A 20,900-nucleotide genomic window follows, 5' to 3' on the forward strand; every position below is an offset into this window, starting at 1 on the left:
TAATTCAATATTCTGTCTCCAGTTGATACATCAGATTAACACACGAGGCCCATATTTACAAATAATTAATGTAATCCATAAACAGTAATAAGTATTTAAAAAAAAAAAAAAGCAACTGAAGTGATAGTATAATCCGCAGATAAATAATTATTTGATTAAGCTTTATATATATATATATATGTATGTATTTTCTTTTTAAAAATTACATAATAAAAATAATATTTTTTTTATTGATTTTAGCATATTCTTAAAAAGAATGATTTTTTTATCATTTTAATTTCTCTCTTGATGTTTTCCCCTTATTAATTAATAAAAACTAATGATTTATTAAAATTTATATTATGTTAAATCTAAATGACAAACTAATTTTCATTTTTTTTATTTCTTCAAATAAATTATCATTTTTCTTAATTTATATAAAAGTTATATACATTCTAACAATATAATAGCTTGCTATTCTAATTTAGTATGTGAGTGAATCATGCTTGTAATATAATTAGTTTTAACTCATCACTCATGTTGCTCTTGATTCTTTTTATAAAACTCTTAATATAAAAATACTTAATAATTTGATATATTATATATTAATTGTCTTAAATGCATTTGTTAATCTTCCTTTTGTACATATTAACTCTATAACATTAAATATATTTAAATAAATAATACTATTCTCAGTATTTTTAGACATAAAGTGTCGCTATGAAATATTTTTGATATTATTTTATATTAGTTGACATGTTAGATTTGGATCACCAAAAATAATATAAGTAGTTTTTAGCAATGGTAATTACTATCCCAACGTCCAGTCTTCCCTACCAAAATCCGACTTCAACGCCCACTCTCTTCCGGTGTCGCTTGTAAGTCACGGCCTTTACGATATAGCAGAAGAATTACAGAAATCCAACTAACAAAACGTTATAAATAAATACAAAAGGTCAGTGTGTGGTGTAATTAAAATGTCAGGTAGACCAACCAGTCAAAAAATCCCTTCTTTTCTCTCTGATAAATGTATCTTTCTCTCGCTATCTCTCTTTCAAAACCCTAACTCTTCTTCCATTGCTCGTTTATCTGTCTGTCTCCAATGCTTCCACAATATTAAATTTATCTTCTATATGTCTTCTGATATATAATAGCTAACAACCCTTCAAAATCTTTCGATTCATCTTACGAAGAAGTAAGGCATATAGACTTGGTATATTTCTTGGGTAACTCATAGAATCTCTCCTCAAAGTCATCATCTACCTTTCTTTCTTGTTTTACCTGCAGGTCACTGCCGTGTTTTTTTGCTGTCTATTATACCTGCGTTTCTTTCTTTCTTCTTCTTCTTCTTCTTCTTCTTCTCTTTGCTTAAGTTGAATAATTGCCCATCTTATTTTCTTTGCTTCTTTCTTTCTTTTTTTCTTTTTCTTTTTTCTGTCAGCTGAGAGCTATTGAATTGTTTGATTTTTAGCTCAGCGTTGATGATTATACTTTTTCCTGTCTGCACTTAAGTATCTTAGAATCTCCCAAGTAAAATTCTTTTTTTTTTTTCTTTTTTTTCTTTTTTCCCCGCACTTTTATTTACCTAGCTCGTTGAATTTGGATTATAGAATTAAAATTAAATAGGAAGGAATTAAGCTCTCTTTTTCCTATACAAGAATGGCTGCCCCTCCTAGTAGTCGCCTGCAAAATATGTTGCAGGCTGCGGTGCAATCTGTTAATTGGACTTATTCTCTTTTTTGGCAACTTTGTCCACAACAAGGGTAAATTTCTTTCAACATTATTTGTTTCATGATTTTAGAATATTCTTGTTCACATGAAATCTTGGTATTGTCTATGAAGAAAAAAATAAGAATCGACTGCAATTCATCAGGATTTTAGTGTGGGGCGATGGGTATTATAATGGAGCTATCAAGACCAGAAAGACAGTGCAACCAATGGAGGTTAGTGCCGAGGAGGCCTCTTTACAAAGGAGTCAGCAGCTTAGAGAGCTTTACGAATCATTATCTGCAGGAGAAACTAACCAGCCAGCAAGAAGGCCTTGTGCCGCCTTGTCACCCGAGGATTTAACCGAGTCTGAATGGTTCTATTTGATGTGTGTGTCCTTCTCTTTTCCTCCTGGTGTAGGGTAAGTTAACTTCTCCTCGAAGATTAATTCATTTTCACTTCTCCAATTTGTTTTATATACTTGAATGTATATTTCTTATTCCAGTGAAGCTCAGTTCATTTACTGCTAGCAAGGATAGGCAAGAATATGGGTGAATGGTCTCATTTTGTCTTATACTCCTTGTCATACTACTCTTTGTAGTTCTTTGAAAACTTTTGTTATAAATAAGAATTCCAAGATTCCTATTTCAAGAAACTAGAGAATTTATTTCACTCTTTCATTCACTTCAATATTTTCCTCTACGAAGAGTGAAAAGAAAGAAAATAATAGATATGGTATAAGTCGATCCCCGTCCTACATATAATGCTCTCCCTTCATTCAGTTAGATATATAGGGATCATCGAATGGCAGGTCAGAATATATTAGTACACACACATGATAACTGGGATCTTTTATGGTGGGTTGCACGAAAGTTGAACTTCTTACCAGCGAATAGTAACCACACTATATATGAGCTCTTTGAAAGAAAGGAAAAAAAAAAGAAAAAAAAAAAGAAGTTTATTGGAAGCTTTTATTCTTGAGAAGAGAGATGACCTGTGCTGTTCAGTAAATGTGGTGGTGAAAGTTGATATTGCCCTTTCACAACACGTTAGGTGAGAGCATTGTTGTCATAATGTTTCTATATAAGAAAGGCATCTAGTAATCTTGTAGAAAAGAAGTTGTAGAAAAGTCTCTACTTGCTTATAGATTTGTTGTTTGACAATGGAAACCACTTTCTGCTTGTACAGAATATAATCTGCAGAAAAATCTGTCAAAAGGATTTGGAGATGGCTAATTAAGCAATAAATCGTTGTTTTGTTGCTATTATTTTTCTTTTTTCCTGCCAGGGATACTCCTTCTTCAGAAAAAGAGACAACCCAGTTCCCCTTCACGTACAGCTAAAAGAGAGTCTAGTAGTGCTACAGCAATTATTGGCAATTCTTTCGCGCCATGATTTTATATTCCATACTCTTATGCCTCCTCTGCTCCATTGATCCGATCAACAAACTTTTTAGGGCTCATGGCCATTTAATAAATGCAGCCCATATAAAGGTTGCTTAGTGCTTATATAGCAACGGAGTAGTGGCGTGGGGATCATAAAACTATTAATCTTTGGGAACTGAGCCACGTGGCGCGTTAGGATGTTCCGAGAACCTGGTGCTTCACCAGCAAGTGTATTGATCTTTCAGCAATTGTAGGAGTTAAGATACTGTTGCTGCTAGAAATTAACATTTTTTTATTGTTATTTTTATTTATTTATTTTTTAAATAACTGGGAGGGTGCAAACTGGAGACTTTTAAGCCTGCAAGGCAATCCAGTATCACTAACTCTTGAATTGAATATTATAATTATGTAATGAGTAATAACTATAATATGCATTACTTAGAACTAACTGATATCCAAAATTTGTCTAAGAAATGGAAAGTACTGCATACTTATCTGCTAGTTTATGCAAGTGTAGCAGCAGATGGAAAATCTGATGAATGTCTAATTAATTGGGTGGTGGTGGTAATATGAAATGTAGGTTGCCGGGAAAGGCATATGCTCGGAGGCAGCATGTATGGCTTACAGGTGCGAACGAGGTCGACAGCAAAACCTTTTCTAGGGCTATCCTTGCCAAGGTATATCCAACATGTGTGCCTGTCATTTAGAATAACCTTTTTTTTTTTTTCTATTTCTATTTTTATTTAAATAAATTTTTGATTCTTGATTTTAGAGAACTAATTAGGTTTTCTCTTTTGTTTTTGGATACGAACCTTGGGGAAACAATTAATGCAATAGAGTGCTCGTATACAGGTATACATTCACTTCCCTTATTTTGTTTCTTCTTCCTCGGGATCATAATTTAATTTAAATTCGTTCTTGTAACTTGGACGTATTATTGGCAGACTGTGCTGTGCATCCCTCTACTTGACGGTGTTGTTGAATTTGGGACAACCGAGAAGGTAAATGCTATTATCTTTAGTTATTTCTAGACTTCGTTCGTTTGAATGTAAATTCAGTTGTAGTAGTTTTAATTCTGGGTGATGCTATTATGATCGTTACAGGTTCAAGAAGACCTAGGATTTGTCCAACGTGTGAAAAACTTCTTCAGTGACCACCACCATAATCACAGCCACCCACCTCCTCCACCGCCAAAGCCCGCTCTTTCCGAACACTCCACTTCTAACCCTGCCACATCATCAGACCACCTCCGCTTCCACTCTCCTCCAATCCCCGCCACGTACGGCGCAACAAACAACCCACCCACAAACCCAAACCAGGATGAAGAGGAAGAGGAAGAAGATGAAGATGACGAAGAGGAAGATGGATCGGATTCAGAAACAGAAACAGGTCGAAATAACCGTACTATAGCCGGCGAAGCTCAAATAGAAACAGCAGCAGCAGAGCCAAGTGAACTTATGCAACTAGAAATGTCAGAAGATATTCGTCTTGGTTCACCTGATGATGGGTCTAACAACTTAGAATCAGAGTTTCACTTGATTGGTTCGAGAAACCAAGATCTTCAGAGTAGAGTAGAATCGTTCAGAGCAGAGTCAGCCAGAAGATGGGCACTGGTGCACGACCCGTTGAGTAGCCGCCTTCAACCATCACTTCCTCCAGGTACAGCCATTAATTAAACTAGTTGGACTGGTAGTTCAGATTCCATTAAAAGAAACTGAATTACTGTTATGGTTATTAACTTATTATAATTCTTTAATTGCATTTGCACTTCATTATATCCTTTGAATACTAAAATTAATTGTTAATAAAAATATTTTTTTCGTATCAAATTAGTTTTTACTGTAATTGAGACAAGTCTTGTATAATTGACTTCACGGATATTTTCTAGAATTCGCCTATTTATTAGATGTATTTATGTACGAGGAGTAGCCAGAATCTATCGTGATATGGTCCACAGTAACCAATAGGCAATAGGCACTAGGCTCAAGGACTGCCTATCATGTTACTAAAACATGTGCGATATTCTTTTTTCTTCATTCAAAAAAAAAAAAGAAAAAAAAAAGAAAGAGTGCAGTCTGAAGTGTTGTTTGGGCCAGCCAACTTTCAACTGATCCCTCAATAAGACAGTCCCTACTTTCTCTATGCAATCAAATAAATAAAATAACAAATTAATTACTTTCTTTAATAAAACTTGACCTTTGATTTAGACAATAAAAACGCACCTTAACTACTAATCCAACAGAAAGAAAAGAGTAAGTGTTTATGGTATAAAAAAACTTATCTTCTGATATGACAATTTGCAGGGCCGCCAGCAGCAACAGCCCCACTCCAAGATATGGCAGTGGCTCCACAGGAAGACACACACTACTCTCAAACGGTCTCCACAATCCTCCAAACCCAACGCATCCGTTGGACTGAAACATCCTCCTCAACACCTTACGTCTCTTACTCCAGCCAATCGGCTTTCACCAAGTGGACTAACCGCTGCTCTGATCACATCCTCCACACCCCCATCGAAGGCGCATCCCAGTGGTTCCTAAAGTACATCCTCTTCAGCGTACCATATCTCCACCACAAATATCGCGAAGAAAACAACTCCCCTAAGTCACGTGACGCAGACGCCGCTAGCCGTTTCCGCAAAGCCACAGCAGCTCAAGAAGAGCTCAGCGCTAATCACGTGCTAGCAGAACGACGCCGCAGGGAGAAGCTTAACGAAAGATTTATAATATTAAGATCCTTGGTACCTTTCGTGACCAAAATGGATAAAGCGTCCATATTGGGTGATACTATAGAGTACGTGAAACAGTTACGCAAAAAAATTCAAGATTTGGAAGCGCGCAACCGTCAAATGGAGAACGAACGGGGGTTGAGATCATCGTCGGAGCCGCCGTCGCACAGGACGTCCAGTTTGAAAGAGCAGAGGAGTGGAGTTACTACAACGATGGTGGTTGATCGGAGTAGGAATGAGAAGAAGAAGTTGAGGATTATAGAAGGGAGCGGCGGATGTGCGAAGTCGAAGACAGTGGAGACGTCGACGGAGCAGGAGGTAAATGTGGAGGTTTCGATAATAGAATGTGATGCGTTGTTAGAGTTACAATGTGGGTATAGAGAAGGGCTGTTGCTTGATATAATGCAGATGTTAAGAGATTTAAGGATTGAAACGACGGCGGTTCAGTCTTCTTCCAATAATGGTGTCTTTCTAGCTGAATTGAGGGCTAAGGTACGTATTATGCCTTCCTAAGTTCTCTCTTCTTTTAGCCCCGCCGCCCCCGCCCCCGCCCGCCCCCCCCCCATGAAAAATGACAGCAGCATTGTGTTGACTGGTATCTTAATGTGTTTGAATGACAGGTGAAGGACAACGTTACCGGAAAGAGAGTAAGCATTGTGGAGGTTAAGAGGGCAATACGTCAGATAATACCCCATGAATGATTCTCCTTTTATTGGTAGAAATAGAAGATTAGATTTAGAGTAATTAAGCAAAAATGAAAAGAACTGACTTTTTTTTTGTTTTTCTCTTCTTTTTTTTTTGTCTCTCTTGCTTGAAAATCTTAGATGTGTACAGATTAGCAGGATATGAGTGGTCCTTGATTGTAACCTATTATAACATAGCATGCACCATTTTCAGCATATAAGTATCAGTTCCGACAAATATAAAATCATATTGGCCATTTCTCGCTCATTTCTGTTCCATTCATTTAGCCCAACAATATAAATTAAAACCTTAACCCCGCACGTACTACCAAAACCAGCAAGTTCTGAAGTAAGTTTTATTTGATATTTGATCAAAAGAGTCACTTGCTAATCATACATTACAACCGCAAACATTATGCCAAATCATGTCAATTAATTAAAATAGAAGGATCTTCCTGAATAGATTTACGTATCTTCAACACGAATGTTAACTTTACTACTTGATTCCCGAAACCATTTTGGCATATGGCATTCATCCTGTCACTTGTCAAATTCCAATGTCCAGAGAAGTACACAGAGCTATAATAATAACTAATCAAAAATTGCAGGTCTGTACACAGATCAGGAAATGTAAGTATCTATCCACTACAATTCCTGTGCCCCAGTTTACCCAATTGAGTGCGTTGTCTGATCAGCCAGACTAGCATAGCAGGTGGAGGACGACCAATGCCAGTCTGGAGTGAATCCCAATCCCAGAAATACAGCATTAACACCGACAACATTTTAGAGCCAAAAGTTAATGGTGCCACCATGGTAAATTTGCTGTACAGTCTAGGAAATCTTTTTATGATTTTGACCTCATCAAAGGTGTTTCCAGGTGCAACTTGAATGTCATCTCACATCGACAGCTAACTCCAAAACCTGACTCTTCATTCTCATCAAAATTGGAAGATTGGATTGACTGGGAGAAGCTATATTTGAACTTCAGAGTTTATCATTAGTACAGCATATCCTGCATTCCACTTTCAGCCATCTTCTCCAAGTCTTCCTGTGACAACAGGGTTTTCCTACCGCTAGCGCCAGTCTTGTCATATGGTTGAGCCATCTTTCGGAGAAACTGCACTTAGGTAGGAAGATACATTAGAATTGGATAAGGTTAACTGCAATCTAAAATATAATAATTTAGTCCTCAAGTTCTATAACTCGGCACTTTCTTCTAAAATTATTTCAAAAATCTTGCTGTTTTTTAATACATCTCAACCTCATCAGAACTTCAACTAGAAATATCAAGATCATGTATTTGGAATTGGCTTTATCATGACTAGCATCAATAGTTCTCAATTAGGATGATAGTTTAATGTCAACTAGCACATTCAAGCCATGTGGATAGGGCAGGGAATTTTGAGAAATCTAATTACATTGAGAGTCATGTAAGATTAATGCCAAAGGAATACTTGTTGGAAAGGTTCATCTTTCATGTAGGAATGTAAATGAGCCAAGGTAACTTGTGAGCTACTCAGATTTGTTGGCCAGCCAAGTGTTTAACTTCCATGATACTCTACTTCGGTTTGGCTTGACTCAGTTACACCCCCCACCTTTCACTCGACAAAACACCTTTTGCCGATTCAAAAGAACACTGATATGCCATTCTGTTGTCTAAAGACTACTAGGTGCAAAAATAAAACATGTTGCAGGAATGAACCTCGCGTGCTATATGCAGAGCCATGTCAGTGCTCAAATTCAGGTTTGCATCACGTAAATGAGACAGAATCCAACCAGGCAATTTTGACCGCTTGTCATGGCGACTATATCTGCACACATTCAAATGATTAAGGAATTACAACTACCGAAAAGATAATCATTTGGAAACTACAATGTTGTGATCAATGCCAAACAAATGAGACTTGCCAAATTATGATTATTGCCTTGAGATTTTAGTATGGCAAGGCCGTAATGAAATCAGAATAAGATGCCCCAATTATTTCCCATTTATAAGTTAATGTGGACCGTTGGGGAACACATCACTCTCTTTCTCTCTCGGTATGTGTCTGTGTCCAACAGGAGATTATTTTAATTGAGCAACACACAAGAAAAGTAGAAAGAAAACATCAATGTATTGATCAATGTAAATTCATACCTTTTATCAGCAAATATCATCATCCCATAATCAGCCTTTGACCTGATAACTCGGCCAACACATTGAGCAGCTTGTCTCTGCTTCAAGAAAATCCCATTAACAAGGTCATAATCACTAAAGGAGACATAGACACATGAATGTTCCAAGTCAAACACATATATTGACCATATATTACTTGAAAATGGCTGTAGAATCATACCAAGGCATCAAATGTCAGGAAATCACCTTCCTTTATTTGAAATGTGTCCCGCAGATACTCCAACCGTGCAAGTAATATTCTGCAAAAGACCCTTGTCTAAATATATTCAAAATAAATAATGCTACCGAAAGTAAAATCGACTCTGAGGCATGATACATATATGATGTATCTATAAAGCTAAAAAGCTATGAAAGAATTATATTAACAGAAGATCTCTCTCAATGTGCTTGCCTGTCTCCATAAAATTTATCTTCTTAACAGAACATTACTTCTTTTAAAAGGATAAAAAATCTTCCCATGCTATTAATTAAAGCAAACACAACTTTGAAGGTCATATCACATAACACTATATTTAAAACGCAAACAAAGAATTTGGAACAACAAAAAATGAATAGCTGATAACAAGTGTGTACTAGAATAAGGATGAGGATTTGCTTACTTGCTTAAGGTGTATTGAAAAGGAATACCAAACATAATCACAAGTCTACCATAATGGCGATCAAAATCTATTCCTTCAGCTACTTTTCCCCTGCAATGTACAGATCAATAATATCTTATCATCAAACCAAAGCATATAACTGAATCAGTTGCACCATGACCCTCTTCCTCCCCCCATCACAATGTCTAAAATGAATTGTCTGTAACAAAGAAAGTATGGTATAACATACATCCATACCTAGCCACAGAGAAAAAGACTGCACCTCTCCCACAATCACAAGCCCTACGATAGTTGTCAAGCGCCAAAGTAGTTTCTACCACATCCTGGGTCTCTATAAACACAAGCTTATGTTGCATTATTTCCTATAATAACAACAACATGAGTTAAGCACTCTAGGACATGTATAGAGCATACCTATCGAGAAAAGCATATTACCAACTTAACCTAGAAATGAATTGCCCTATTGAAAGGGGAAATAGATAAAACTGTTATGGACAACTTTTAACAAAAAGGATAACAGATTTTTCACCTTCAGAATTCCAGTTTCATTCCAGCTGTTAATAATTCCGTCCATGTATGAATAACTGACAAAAAAGCATACAATTCCATCTGGAACAACGGAAACCATCTCCACCAAGAGCTTCCCGTAGTTCCTTGCCACACCTGGGTCGCTTCTCATATCAAATTTGGTACTTACTGGAAGTTGGTCACTGGTGATCACAAGATTCAACCCGTGCTTAGATCTTCAGATATATACAAACGCTTCACCTATAGAGATTCTACAAGTAAATTAAAGTTTTCACTTCAGCTTTGTACCTTCCACGAGTAAGAACCATTGGGCATATGCAGTCTCTTGTCAAGGACATTGTAAAGCTTCGACTGACAACAGGATGGAAGTTAAGAAGACGAGGATAAAGATCAATAGGGCTCAATGTTCCAGAAGTAATCACAACCGATTGAAAACGGTCAAATACTGGCTTTATTGCAAGGGAAGCATCATGGCAGCTTAGCTGGAATTAACAAAAGCAGTAAAAATAGATATAAACAAAATGACATTAGTCAAAGAACATTCTGTATAAACAGAAAACAAAAGAGACTATGTAACTCTACGCTTGGAGAGTAAAACAAGACCACGAGTAGGACAATGATTCTCACTGCACATATGTTAGGCAGAGAGTATATGGCGAATTGTGCAACAGAATTTCCATTTCTTATTTTTCTTCTCTTTCCTTTTCATTTATTTCTACAGAATAATGAAAATTCTGACAGCTGATTATTAAACACTAACAAAATATAAAGAAAAAACCGAAAAGATCAGAAAATAGAAGAAGAAACAACCTGCAATACGGGGTCAGGGATATGTGGCATTCTCTCATCAAAAGGTTCAATTATAATGGAAAATCCGCGAGAATATGTCCCCACAAGTGTGGCAAAGTCGCAAATTGTTTGGACATGTAAGAACTCATCTGTGTCAGTTATTTCCAGTGTCAACATAAGTGAATGTAGGCGATCGTAACAAAACTTCAGAGTTTTCTGATCGATTCCAGCTTGTGAATTTAGAGAGGCAACAAAGCTGACAGGACTTTCCTTCTCAACATTCTCAGTATCCAGCCGCCCTTTCAGGTATTGAACCAACCTACGCAAGACATGCAGAAAATGCTCTGCACGGCGAATATTGCCAGGAACTGCCTCTTTCAGAATATCATCAGGCAAAGCAGGATTAGAAAGCCAGGTGTCTGTCACTGCATAGAGAGAGAAGGGGTTGCAAGAGATAAGGATACGAAGAATATTGTAGAACGATGCCACAGGTATTCAGCCGATCAGTATTTAAGCTTCCACATACCAGCCAGGTTTCCTCGTTGAGCCAAACCTTCAACAAGCCGGTTGTATTCAGCACGCAGCCTACCAGCATCAGTGGCCTTGAACCTTCCTACCATGCCATGCAAATTATATAAAAATCAAAACCAAGTTCTGTCTGAATGATTAAAATTATAAAAGACAGAGTGCAAATAAAAACAACTCAAAAAGGATCCAGATACTTGATCTGATAAATCATGACATAAATCTCAAGAAAGGCAATGATAGTATTGCACCAACAATGATGTATTTATCAAACCCGCTTCCCAAAATAAAATAAAAAACCCATCACTCAGTGTCCCACATTTAAATCAAGTCTACATGCATCTCAGTTAGGTTTTATGACACACTGCAACAAGATAATGCAAGTACAAATGTTTAGAGGCATATCATATGCCATACCAAATATGTATGAAATGATGTGATATGCAGTACATCCATGTTTGAGGTGGACAGACATACCTCTCAATCTCTTGATTTATCCTTGAGAGATTTCTGGAAGCCCCTTCAAGTGTCTGCTTCCTCACGCTAACACTAAGTGCTTCAATACAAACATTATCAATATTATGCGCCTCATCAAACACAACAACAGATTCTTTTTGCATTTCCTTTGATATAATCCCAGCAACCTTAGGATCAAGCAGATATTGATAACTATAAACCACAACATTCGCAAACTGCACCATATGCCTTGCTAAAAAATATGGACACCACCCTTTCTCCTTCCCGTACGTCCTCAAGTCCTATATCCAAACAAATATAGCAGAACAAAGTTAACTGAAATGTGTCTTATTTCCAATCCAAACAATTCAATTCAAATCCAAGTGAGTACCTGAAGCGTGTAAACACCAGGTGGCAACACAGCGGCAGAAGCCGCCCTCTCATAATTCTCAAAGAACTCACAAGTAGGTATATTAGGATTCTCCGCAGCCATAGCCCTCATCCAACTAGCCGTCAACTTCCTACAACCAGCATCAACCGAATCACGATTCTCCGCAGCCAAAACCCTAGGATTTACACACAAATTCTTCCTAGACGACAATCCAATGGCTAAAATCCTCGCAGCAGGTCCTAAATGTTTGATTTGATAATTATGCAACAGTTTCAACTCAGCTAGTGTTTTTTCCATTTCATGGACTGTACGCGTGCAATAGATTAGCTTCACTGGACTTTGTGGCTTGGACAGTGAGTAACTAGTGATTAAAGAGAGTAGCGCAATAGTCTTTCCTGTTCCTGTCGGCATTTCCAATAGACAGTGACCTTTGGCGTCTAGGGCACGCTTAAGCTCTATCATATATGAATATTGCTCCGGATAGATGTTATCGTACGGAAAATAGACTGTAACGTCCTCAATTTGGAACTTCATTATTCTAAACCGGCGGTGATCGGGGCTGAGGAGTGGTGTCTGGCGGTGGAGCCGTGGTTTTTAAGAGATGGAGCAGGGGTTAGGGTTTTGTCGTCATTTTATTATTATCATTTTACTGTTTGACACGTCAGCCTATATAGAGACTGTATTTAAGAAGAGAAAAATAAAAAATAAAAATTGCGCGGATCTGGATATGACTTGTGAGATATTTGAGTGAAACAGTACTGAGAGGAGAATAGCGCCGTACTCGCCGCCGATGGAAGCAACGCTTCGCTTCAATCCCCAACTATTTGGGGCTAGACCTATTAAAATTAGAGGTAAGGGCTTTGCTGTTTGCTTGCCGATAAAAGAAAGCGAAAAGATGAGTTAATAAATGAGGCTTAGTAGGGAATTGAGCAATTATCTGCTGGCCCAGCTTTGGTGTTTTTTTTGATATCTGGGAAATCAATGGTGAGGGAATTGAGCAATTATCTGCTGGCCCAGCTTTGGTGTTTGTTTTTGATATCTGGGAAATCAATGGTGAAACAGATACAATAGGAATTAAATTATTTCTCTTTTCAGTAATTTGAGATTCTTAGTTATGTATATACCGGTTGAATAAGTAAATAGTAAGTGTTATCTTCTTGTTATTAATTGTGTGTTTGTTTTGTTTAATTATTTAATTCTTCTTGGTGTGTGTTGAAGAAATGTTTAATTAGTACATATAAATGTTGTACAGGTGATCACAAGGAACGTATTCAATTTTGCCACCTTTCATATGCAAAAGCCAGTGATTCTCTCAAGATGAATCTCAAAAAACCAAGAAGTAATTTCTGGTTGTACAAAAGGCCTTTTACATCAAGAACAATGAAGAAGTTTTCTGTTAATTCTTCAGATCAGCTCCAGAGTGATTATGCGAATGCAGAGCCAATGTCCGCAGAACCTATAGCACCAAGAGCTGATGATGGAGCTTCTTTTCTCAGTTTGAATGATGCCAGTGGCAATATAACTTTGCAGTCCCAACCGAAAATGTATCGGAATAGGTTTCTGGATTTTGTACGCATAAGTTCTGTCTTCAATAACGCTGCTGAATCATTCTTTAAGAGTGAGATAAGACGAAGGTTATTTGTGACAGCTGTACTCATTGTGATAAGCCGTGTTGGATATTATATTCCTCTGCCTGGATTTGATAGAAGATTGATACCCCAAGACTACCTTAGCTTTATTTCAGGATCTGTTGGTGAGTTATGTAGAGACAACAGATCTTTAAAAAATTAATCGCTTGCTAGATGTCCCATTTCTTTTTGTTTTAGCTCAAAATTTCTAATATAATGCATTTTGTTTTTGGCAGATGAACTTGGTGATCTAACAGCAGAGCTAAAACTGTCATTTTTTCAGCTTGGAATCAGCCCTCAGATATTAGCGTCAATACTTATGCAGGTTGTATTGCTTTCTTTCTCAAGTTTATATAGATTTTAGTTATCCATTACATAACACCCTTTGTTGATTAGGAAAATATAATTGAAATATGGAAGTATATATATCTTTGTCATGTTTTATTATATGATGATGTGCTGTTTTTCATTTACAGTTATGTTTCATGCTCTTGCTTACCTTTCTGTAGTCCAGTTGAAACTGATGCTTTTTCTCCTTCAGTTTCTCTATTTTGTTGCCAGAGTTTAACTAGGCATGGCATCTTTTATTCCTTTTTTCCTCTCTTATTCTTGCATATGTGACTAATCTTCACAAACTGAACCTGCAGGTGCTATGTCATGTTGTTCCATCCCTGGTAAAGCTGCGAAAAGAAGGCTTAGATGGCCATGAGAAGATTAAGAGTTATATGTGTGTCTAGTTATCCATCTCAAGCAGTGAGACGAATCCTGTGCTACTGAAGTTTACATTGAATATTACTTCAGTCAACCAACCATGTCGAAGCTTATAGATCAACTATGTTTCAATCCATTGCAGATGGTGGCTCTCTCTTGGCTTTGCAATGTTAGAAGCTGTGGTAGTTGCTTGCTATTCACTTCCATATTCCATTTATGCAGCCACTCATAGGTAATATAGAGAGAAGAGTCTAAGCATTACTCCTCTTTTTCTTTTTATTTCATTCTCCAACGTCCCACAATATGAAGTGAAATATGAACTCGAGTTATTCTGAACAGTTGAATAGAAATCTCATTATACTAATTATAGCTCTTTCTTCCACAGAGAATCTTAGGAAATTGTCATTTTATTGTGCCTCAAGTCTTTCTCAATTGCGTCATGTCATTTGACACTAAATGTTTCGTGCTGTTTGGTGTTATGCTCAACATAAGTGCTGGCTTCCTCTTTTGCTGATGTTAATAATTAGGAAATTGTGCAACTGTCAAAAGTATTTAGATAATACCTTAAGCTGTTTGTTTGCCTTGTAAAATTTATGTTGTTTTGCAGGGTCAAGCATGTGATGGTAACAGCTCTCTTATTGACCTGCGGCGCAATGACTGTGACATGGATTTGTGATACAATCTCAGAATCTGGATTTGGTGCTATTTTTTTATCCTTGACTTGTGTGCTTGTTATTCTTGGCTGGTCTGTTGTTTTTTTGTTTGTCTGGTTTGTTCACATCTCCAAGACAAAGGAAAACCACAAAATTTTTAAAAGAAACTGGCAATGACTGGGTATTTTAAATATAACAATTGGATTGCATTTCTTTTTCTAATGACTATTATTTCCATTCACCCATGCCTCAGGTCAAGGTTCATCTCTAATTATTTGTGTGGGAATTCTGACGGGCTACACAGATACGTTATACAAGATGTTGTGCCAGCTCTCAGGTTTGTGACGGGATCATGCGAGTGATATTCAAATTTGATATGGTATCTTAATTGTTAGTCTTTTCGAAGATAGTAATCACGGTTTAGTTTGCATTAGATGATTGCACAGTATGTCTTGTGTTTTTTCATCTTTGATGAAGCCTGCCAATTGTGATTACTCTAGCGCACTACACAAACTGCTAAAAGCAGTAATGTTTGTGGAGAAAGAATATCAAATATGCTTTTTCAGTGTTATCTTGTTAATCTAAGAATTGCTTAGATTTTGTGTGTCTACTGCAGGAAGTGCTGTTAGTTGGTTACCATATATGCTTGCGGTGTTGGGTGTTTTTACTGTGGTCACTATGTGGGCAGTTGTTGTGACAGAAGGTTGCAGGAAAATAAAGCTGCAGTATTATGGTTTTAAACTTGCTTCAGCTGCAAGGTACTGCCATCCTCACTCTGGAAATTTATTCTTTTCCAGATTTTGGTGTGACAGACTTTATTTTCTTCTGCACTTGTACTGGAGCTCGAGGATGGCTTGATATGTTCTTTAGCTTTGTATTTGAACTTTTGTTGCTTATGCATTAAGTAATGATATATGTAAATAACACATTAAGTTGCGTTTTTGTTGTGGTCAGGGATGATTCCCCTATGACTGAAGTGGAGCCTTATATCCCTTTTAACATTAATCCATCAGGAATGCAGCCAGTTCTCACCACAACTTATCTCTTAGCAATTCCCAGTATTCTTGCAGGGTAATTTCAATAGAGTACATTTTCCCTTAGACTTTATTGGAGTTCAGTGCTTATTTGAGGGCTTTTAATGCTTTAGATCTTCGATTCTCTAACATGTAACATGGATGGCAGTATTCTTGGTTCACCTTTCTGGGAGCATGTTAAAGAGATATTGAACCCTGAAACATCTCTTGGTGCAGCGCCATGGGTTTACTATTCAATATATGGATTTTTCGTCTTCTTATTCAATATATTTGACATCGTAAGTATCTTATCAACCTTGTTTGGAAGCTTTCTGAGATTGAACAGCTATGTGACAGAACTTTGGAGAAATTTTCTGTAATTGAACTTCAGTGTATTCTTTGTGGCCATCCTTCACTAATACAGCATATGTAGAGACTATGTGAAGCCAGATGAACCATGCTAACTTAAGTTATTCATGATAACATGAATATAGTAGCTTCAATCTCTTCCCAGCCCAAAACCTCCACTATAGAACTCTTTATAGAACTGAAGCTTTTCATTGGACACGTGGATTAGTAGACTACTCTGATTCAATTGCTTCTCAATGACTGCTGTCTAATCTTCCAGTTGTGAGGCTTGGCTGTTCAATTTCATCAGTTTATATATGTAGGCAATCTATGGTGATATTGTAGGTTTAGGCCCTAATAAGACTTAACCCCCCGCCTGTCCCCCACAGGAACTCAATATCATGACCCCAAATATTGCAAATCAACTAGTATAAACGTAACCAATTCATGGTACTAATCTATGAATATTTGTATGAAAACAAAAAACATTTTTTAAGTTGTGTAATGACGAAATGGTTCTTCTTCCTAAATGTTCTTTTAATCACTGTTTTTGCCCAGGCCAACTTGCCGAAGGAGATCTCAGACTACTTGAATAAGATGGGTGCCAGGATACCAAATGTAAAACCTGGGAAAGCTACCATTGAGTACCTTACGAACATCCAGGCATCAACACGTTTTTGGGGTATGTTATGCATCTGGATGTACTTGTACAAATTCAGTCTGTAGCTTTGAGCTTAATCTTATTTTGGGGGTCTGGGGGGGGGTCTCGCAGGAGGTCTATTGCTGAGTATTTTGGCAACCACATCAACCATACTTGACCACTACTTGCGCCGAATCAATGAGGGATTTGCAATTGGGTTTACATCAGTTTTGATAATTGTAAGTATTATTTGCACTTAAGTTTCATCATTATCTAGGATGTTTAGTGGTAATGGCTGGCCTTCTTTAGTAGGAGCCTTGAGAAGTGAAATCATAGGAAACAGAAGGGAAAATTGTGCTCCTTGGCATCATAATGTACTGTGGTTGCTATTGTTAATAATAATAATATAAAATTATACCAGTAGAAATTACATATGGTAGCTGAGAGGTATGACATCAAAAGGAGCGTAGACAACTTTTGTAACCAAGCTATTTTACATCGAAACTCTTTTAACTGTATCAGTGGTATTTTAACAGTTTACTCGTCTTCTACTGATCCCAAGCTGTTGTTGGTTCAGGTGGGTTCCATTATTGACCTAAGAAGATCTTATCAGGCTTATAATGTCATGCCAAGTTTAAGCAAAGCTCTAAGGCGATATGGTGTATAACATCAGATCTGGCGAGGCTGTCCACTTCCCTATATGAGTAAGACTCTTTAAACAAAAAAGAAAATTATGGAATTGTTAGTGTTCAATAAATAGATAATTGATGCAATTTTTCCAGGGATGCACACTGTGTGGTGGCAGAGGCTGATGACGATATGTCTTTTTCTTCATTATGTTTATCAATTGTGCAGAGAGTTGATTCTGAAGCCTCATCGTTTCTGATATAGCTTCTAGGCATTGAAAGACGAATCATGTTATAGGCCTGACTGGAATTATAAGTGGTCGAGTAATCAAAAGCGCAGCATGATTCTAACAAAAGCATGGGAGCAGGAGATCCAGAATTCACGTAAAATTTTAGCTGTGTAGGGAATATCAGTCGCATGTTGGAGTTGGAATTTTGCACTAGAATGGTATTCTACTTGGGGGTTGTAATTTATATAGCGAATGTAAGCCCATATTGCCTTTTAACTTATGTAATGTTAACTGAACTCAGCAACGTATCCTTCTTCGTACATCATACTTCTTTCTTTTTCCCCTTTTTTCTTGACGCATTGAATCTCAGTTTGGTGGAGCCTGGAGCCTGACCCAGAACTGTAATCTATTCTGTCCAGGGATGTTGACTGGGCGTGCAACAGGTACAAGTAAATCAATTCCTGAATAAATTGCATTGGACTTAAATAAGATATACATAGATATCGTATCGCAAAAGTATTTAATGTGATGCATTTATAGAATTGAATAAGCTTTTCAATAATTTAATTTTTCTTTTATAAGTATTTTAGTAGTTTCTTATTTAAATTTTTTCTTAATGTGATGTTTCGAGATACATGAATTTTTGAAAATGTTTTAGTAATAATTTGGGTACGGATTATAGGGTCCCAATGGTTTATGGTATGAAATGAAATGAGTTGGATATTTATTATCTAAATGGGTATAGAAATGAATATAAAGATAAGTATTTTTCTTTATTTGGTATGTTAAGGTATTCACCATCAGTTCCTCTTATTTGAATGTGTGTGAATGCGTGTATTTAAGATTCTATTGAACAAATCAAAGGTCGGTTTATTTATTAGAATTTTTTTCTTTTTTCTTTTTTACTTTTTTTAGAAAAAATAAAAATTAGAAAAAAAAAAGTTTTGTAAAATATGGTTATTTTATAAAAAAAATTATTTTTTTAAAATAATATTTTAAGTATAAATGGTAGATTCAAATCAAAGAAAAAGAAAATTTCTTGTTTTTATTTGAAAACAAGTGACTTTTTATAGAAAACATATTAAACAAAGTTTAATTTTAATTTTAGAAATATAAAAGACTATTTTTTATTGTAGTCTAAAAGATTGTAGTCTAAAAAAATAGTATGAATAACTACTGAGTTCTAATTTATTTTTAAAAAACTGATATAACTTTTTATAAATAAACAAATACTAATATATTTATATTTTTTATTTTCCGCTTGTATTCGTGCCTCAATCATTTGAGCTATTTTCTTTTACTAATAATAGATAATTATTATTAATAAAAAGTTGTTTTGGCTTTATTATGAGCTAAAATATTACAAGATCTAAGAGTAAAAGAAAATATGCTTTCCTTGAAAGACTTCCTAAGATCATATATATCTGCAAATATAGAACACATTTAAGCAGGAGCTATCATTGTCCCATTAGCTATCTGGATAACTTGCAAAGCATCATCTTCAAACATTATTTTAGCCATCGAAATCCGGTTGCCTGTTTCATACAGTCTCTCAGAGCTAAACTCTCCAGCACTAAAGGTTCCGAAATGCCTATGTATACCTTAGAAAAAGACTCTATGATTTGATTATTACTATTTTGGGAGATAATACCTAAGTTTTCTCTGTTTATTTGTTTCCTTGTCGCGGCATCAAAATTTGCCTTGATCCAATCCTGTTGAGGTAGTTATCTGTCCCACATCACTTCCTGTTGATAATTTCTTTGGTGCCTTTCTTTTAAAAGGACTGAATTAAACTCAACCATTTCTTTATGAGTTGCACCTGTGATTTCTTGTTTTCAAGATTGTCGGCCTTCGAATATAAACTTGTTCCTTGCTTTCCATATATTCCATAATGAGAAGGCTACCAATCTAATGGCCTCATCATCCTGATTACTATTTTGAAGATTCTATATCAATTTATCAAGCCGAGGTGATTGAATCCATATGGAAGACTGCTGGTATTATGCCTAAAGGAGACAAATGCCATATATGTTGGGTAAAAGGATAGAGAAAAAACAAATGCATACTGGTTTCTGAAGCTCTGCACCAATGACAATGATCATCCTTACCTAATCTTCTACTTAACTGATCTCGGAGTGCTAATGTCAATGACCTGATGTGTGGCGCTAGGGAATAGCTAAACTTAGCAAGCCTAAACGGCCAAAGATCTAAATAAACGCATAAATGATTATATACTATTAAAACAACCCAATATTTCACTCATAAATCTGAACATAATTAAATTAATCCTCCAGCTAGATTACTAGCAAAAATCCATAATTTTCAACAAACCTAAAATACAAGGTACCAATGTGATGACAGTATGATTTGCACTTCTAAGCATATGGCCACCTGCAAAGAATCTCTCAATAGATTGAAATATATTCTCCTGAATAAAATCCCAATATCTTTGGAAAAATCTTGCTGTAAGTCCGTTCCATCCTGGAGCCTTGTCTAGGTGAATAGAAAACATTGCATTCCTGGCTTCATCTTTCGATATTGGAGCTGATAACATGATATTATCTTCTGCACTTACTCTAGGCTGCATATTACCTGTGATTTCTTGAAAGTTTGAAGAATTTGTTGAAGTGAAAATCTGTTGGAAGTAACCTGTGATTACTTTCACTATGCCTGCATGATTACAAATCCACTCTCCCTGATCGTTAACAATTCCTCTTATTTGGTTGGTTCTTCATCGTTGAGCGACTACTGAGTGAAAAAAGTCTTGAGTTGCAGTCTCCATATTTGAGCCATGTCTGTCTCGCCTTCATAGCCCAATACTTGTCCTCTCTACATATCACTTGTTGTAAGCATTCTTCTAGTCTTTTGATTGTTTGCATATCTGTTCCATTGGAGGTAATCTTAGCCTTAGCCAAATTGGCTTGAGTGGTCTCGATCTGCTTCTTTGAGTTTTTGTTGTGTTGATAATAACAATCAATTAAAGATATATTTGAGCTACTGATAATTCTTAAAATATATAATATCGTCTCTTCTTTTTTATATTTGACAATTTCGTCTTTTTCTATTCTCTTTTTAAATAAAATTAAATGAATGTCAAATATAAATC

At 36.2% G+C, this 20,900-nt stretch overlaps 3 protein-coding genes across 9 annotated transcripts; 2 read left to right on the forward strand and 1 right to left on the reverse strand.

Moving 5' to 3' along the window:
• Window positions 1-1,073: 1,073 nt before the first annotated feature.
• On the forward strand, window positions 1,074-6,749 carry LOC8272057 (transcription factor BHLH42). 2 transcript variants are annotated; one of them, XM_015720130.3, is made up of 8 exons: window positions 1,074-1,742; window positions 1,853-2,107; window positions 3,651-3,747; window positions 3,908-3,922; window positions 4,015-4,071; window positions 4,174-4,729; window positions 5,374-6,290; window positions 6,419-6,749. In XM_015720130.3, the coding sequence occupies exons 1-8, from the start codon at window positions 1,639-1,641 to the stop codon at window positions 6,497-6,499; spliced, it is 2,082 nt and encodes a 693-aa protein (XP_015575616.2). In that variant the 5' UTR covers window positions 1,074-1,638; the 3' UTR covers window positions 6,500-6,749. The 2 variants fall into 2 exon arrangements, with proteins under 2 accessions (XP_015575616.2, XP_048233319.1); XM_048377362.1 differs by having other exon boundaries at window positions 1,075-1,742; window positions 1,822-2,107.
• Window positions 6,750-6,985: 236 nt separating this feature from the next.
• LOC8272056 (general transcription and DNA repair factor IIH helicase subunit XPD) lies at window positions 6,986-12,479 on the reverse strand. 4 transcript variants are annotated; one of them, XM_002520711.4, is made up of 12 exons: window positions 11,946-12,479; window positions 11,576-11,856; window positions 11,100-11,182; window positions 10,595-10,998; window positions 10,073-10,266; window positions 9,786-9,966; window positions 9,494-9,618; window positions 9,257-9,346; window positions 8,818-8,896; window positions 8,619-8,695; window positions 8,184-8,292; window positions 6,986-7,598 (listed from the first exon to the last, which is right to left on the reverse strand). In XM_002520711.4, exons 1-12 carry the CDS (start codon window positions 12,477-12,479, stop codon window positions 7,479-7,481), a joined length of 2,277 nt encoding a protein of 758 aa, XP_002520757.1. In that variant the 3' UTR covers window positions 6,986-7,478. The 4 variants fall into 4 exon arrangements, 3 of the variants coding, with proteins under 3 accessions (XP_002520757.1, XP_048233312.1, XP_048233316.1); XR_001535325.3 differs by lacking the exon at window positions 6,986-7,598 and adding an exon at window positions 8,390-8,529; XM_048377355.1 differs by lacking the exon at window positions 6,986-7,598 and having other exon boundaries at window positions 8,844-8,896.
• A 180-nt stretch (window positions 12,480-12,659) lies between these two features.
• LOC8272055 (preprotein translocase subunit SCY2, chloroplastic) lies at window positions 12,660-18,119 on the forward strand. Of its 3 annotated transcripts, none has more exons than XM_015720174.3 (14): window positions 12,660-12,796; window positions 13,198-13,698; window positions 13,810-13,898; window positions 14,221-14,300; window positions 14,427-14,516; window positions 14,892-14,983; window positions 15,191-15,274; window positions 15,554-15,695; window positions 15,892-16,008; window positions 16,120-16,249; window positions 16,857-16,980; window positions 17,071-17,177; window positions 17,516-17,642; window positions 17,721-18,119. In XM_015720174.3, the coding sequence occupies exons 1-13, from the start codon at window positions 12,736-12,738 to the stop codon at window positions 17,603-17,605; spliced, it is 1,707 nt and encodes a 568-aa protein (XP_015575660.1). In that variant the 5' UTR covers window positions 12,660-12,735; the 3' UTR covers window positions 17,606-17,642; window positions 17,721-18,119. The 3 variants fall into 3 exon arrangements, with proteins under 3 accessions (XP_015575660.1, XP_015575661.1, XP_048233324.1); XM_015720175.3 differs by having other exon boundaries at window positions 17,794-18,119; XM_048377367.1 differs by lacking the exon at window positions 12,660-12,796 and adding an exon at window positions 12,946-13,087.
• Window positions 18,120-20,900: the final 2,781 nt, after the last annotated feature.

Source organism: Ricinus communis, chromosome 1 (assembly GCF_019578655.1).
Source record: "Ricinus communis isolate WT05 ecotype wild-type chromosome 1, ASM1957865v1, whole genome shotgun sequence".
In the NCBI taxonomy this organism is placed as follows: domain Eukaryota; kingdom Viridiplantae; phylum Streptophyta; class Magnoliopsida; order Malpighiales; family Euphorbiaceae; genus Ricinus; species Ricinus communis.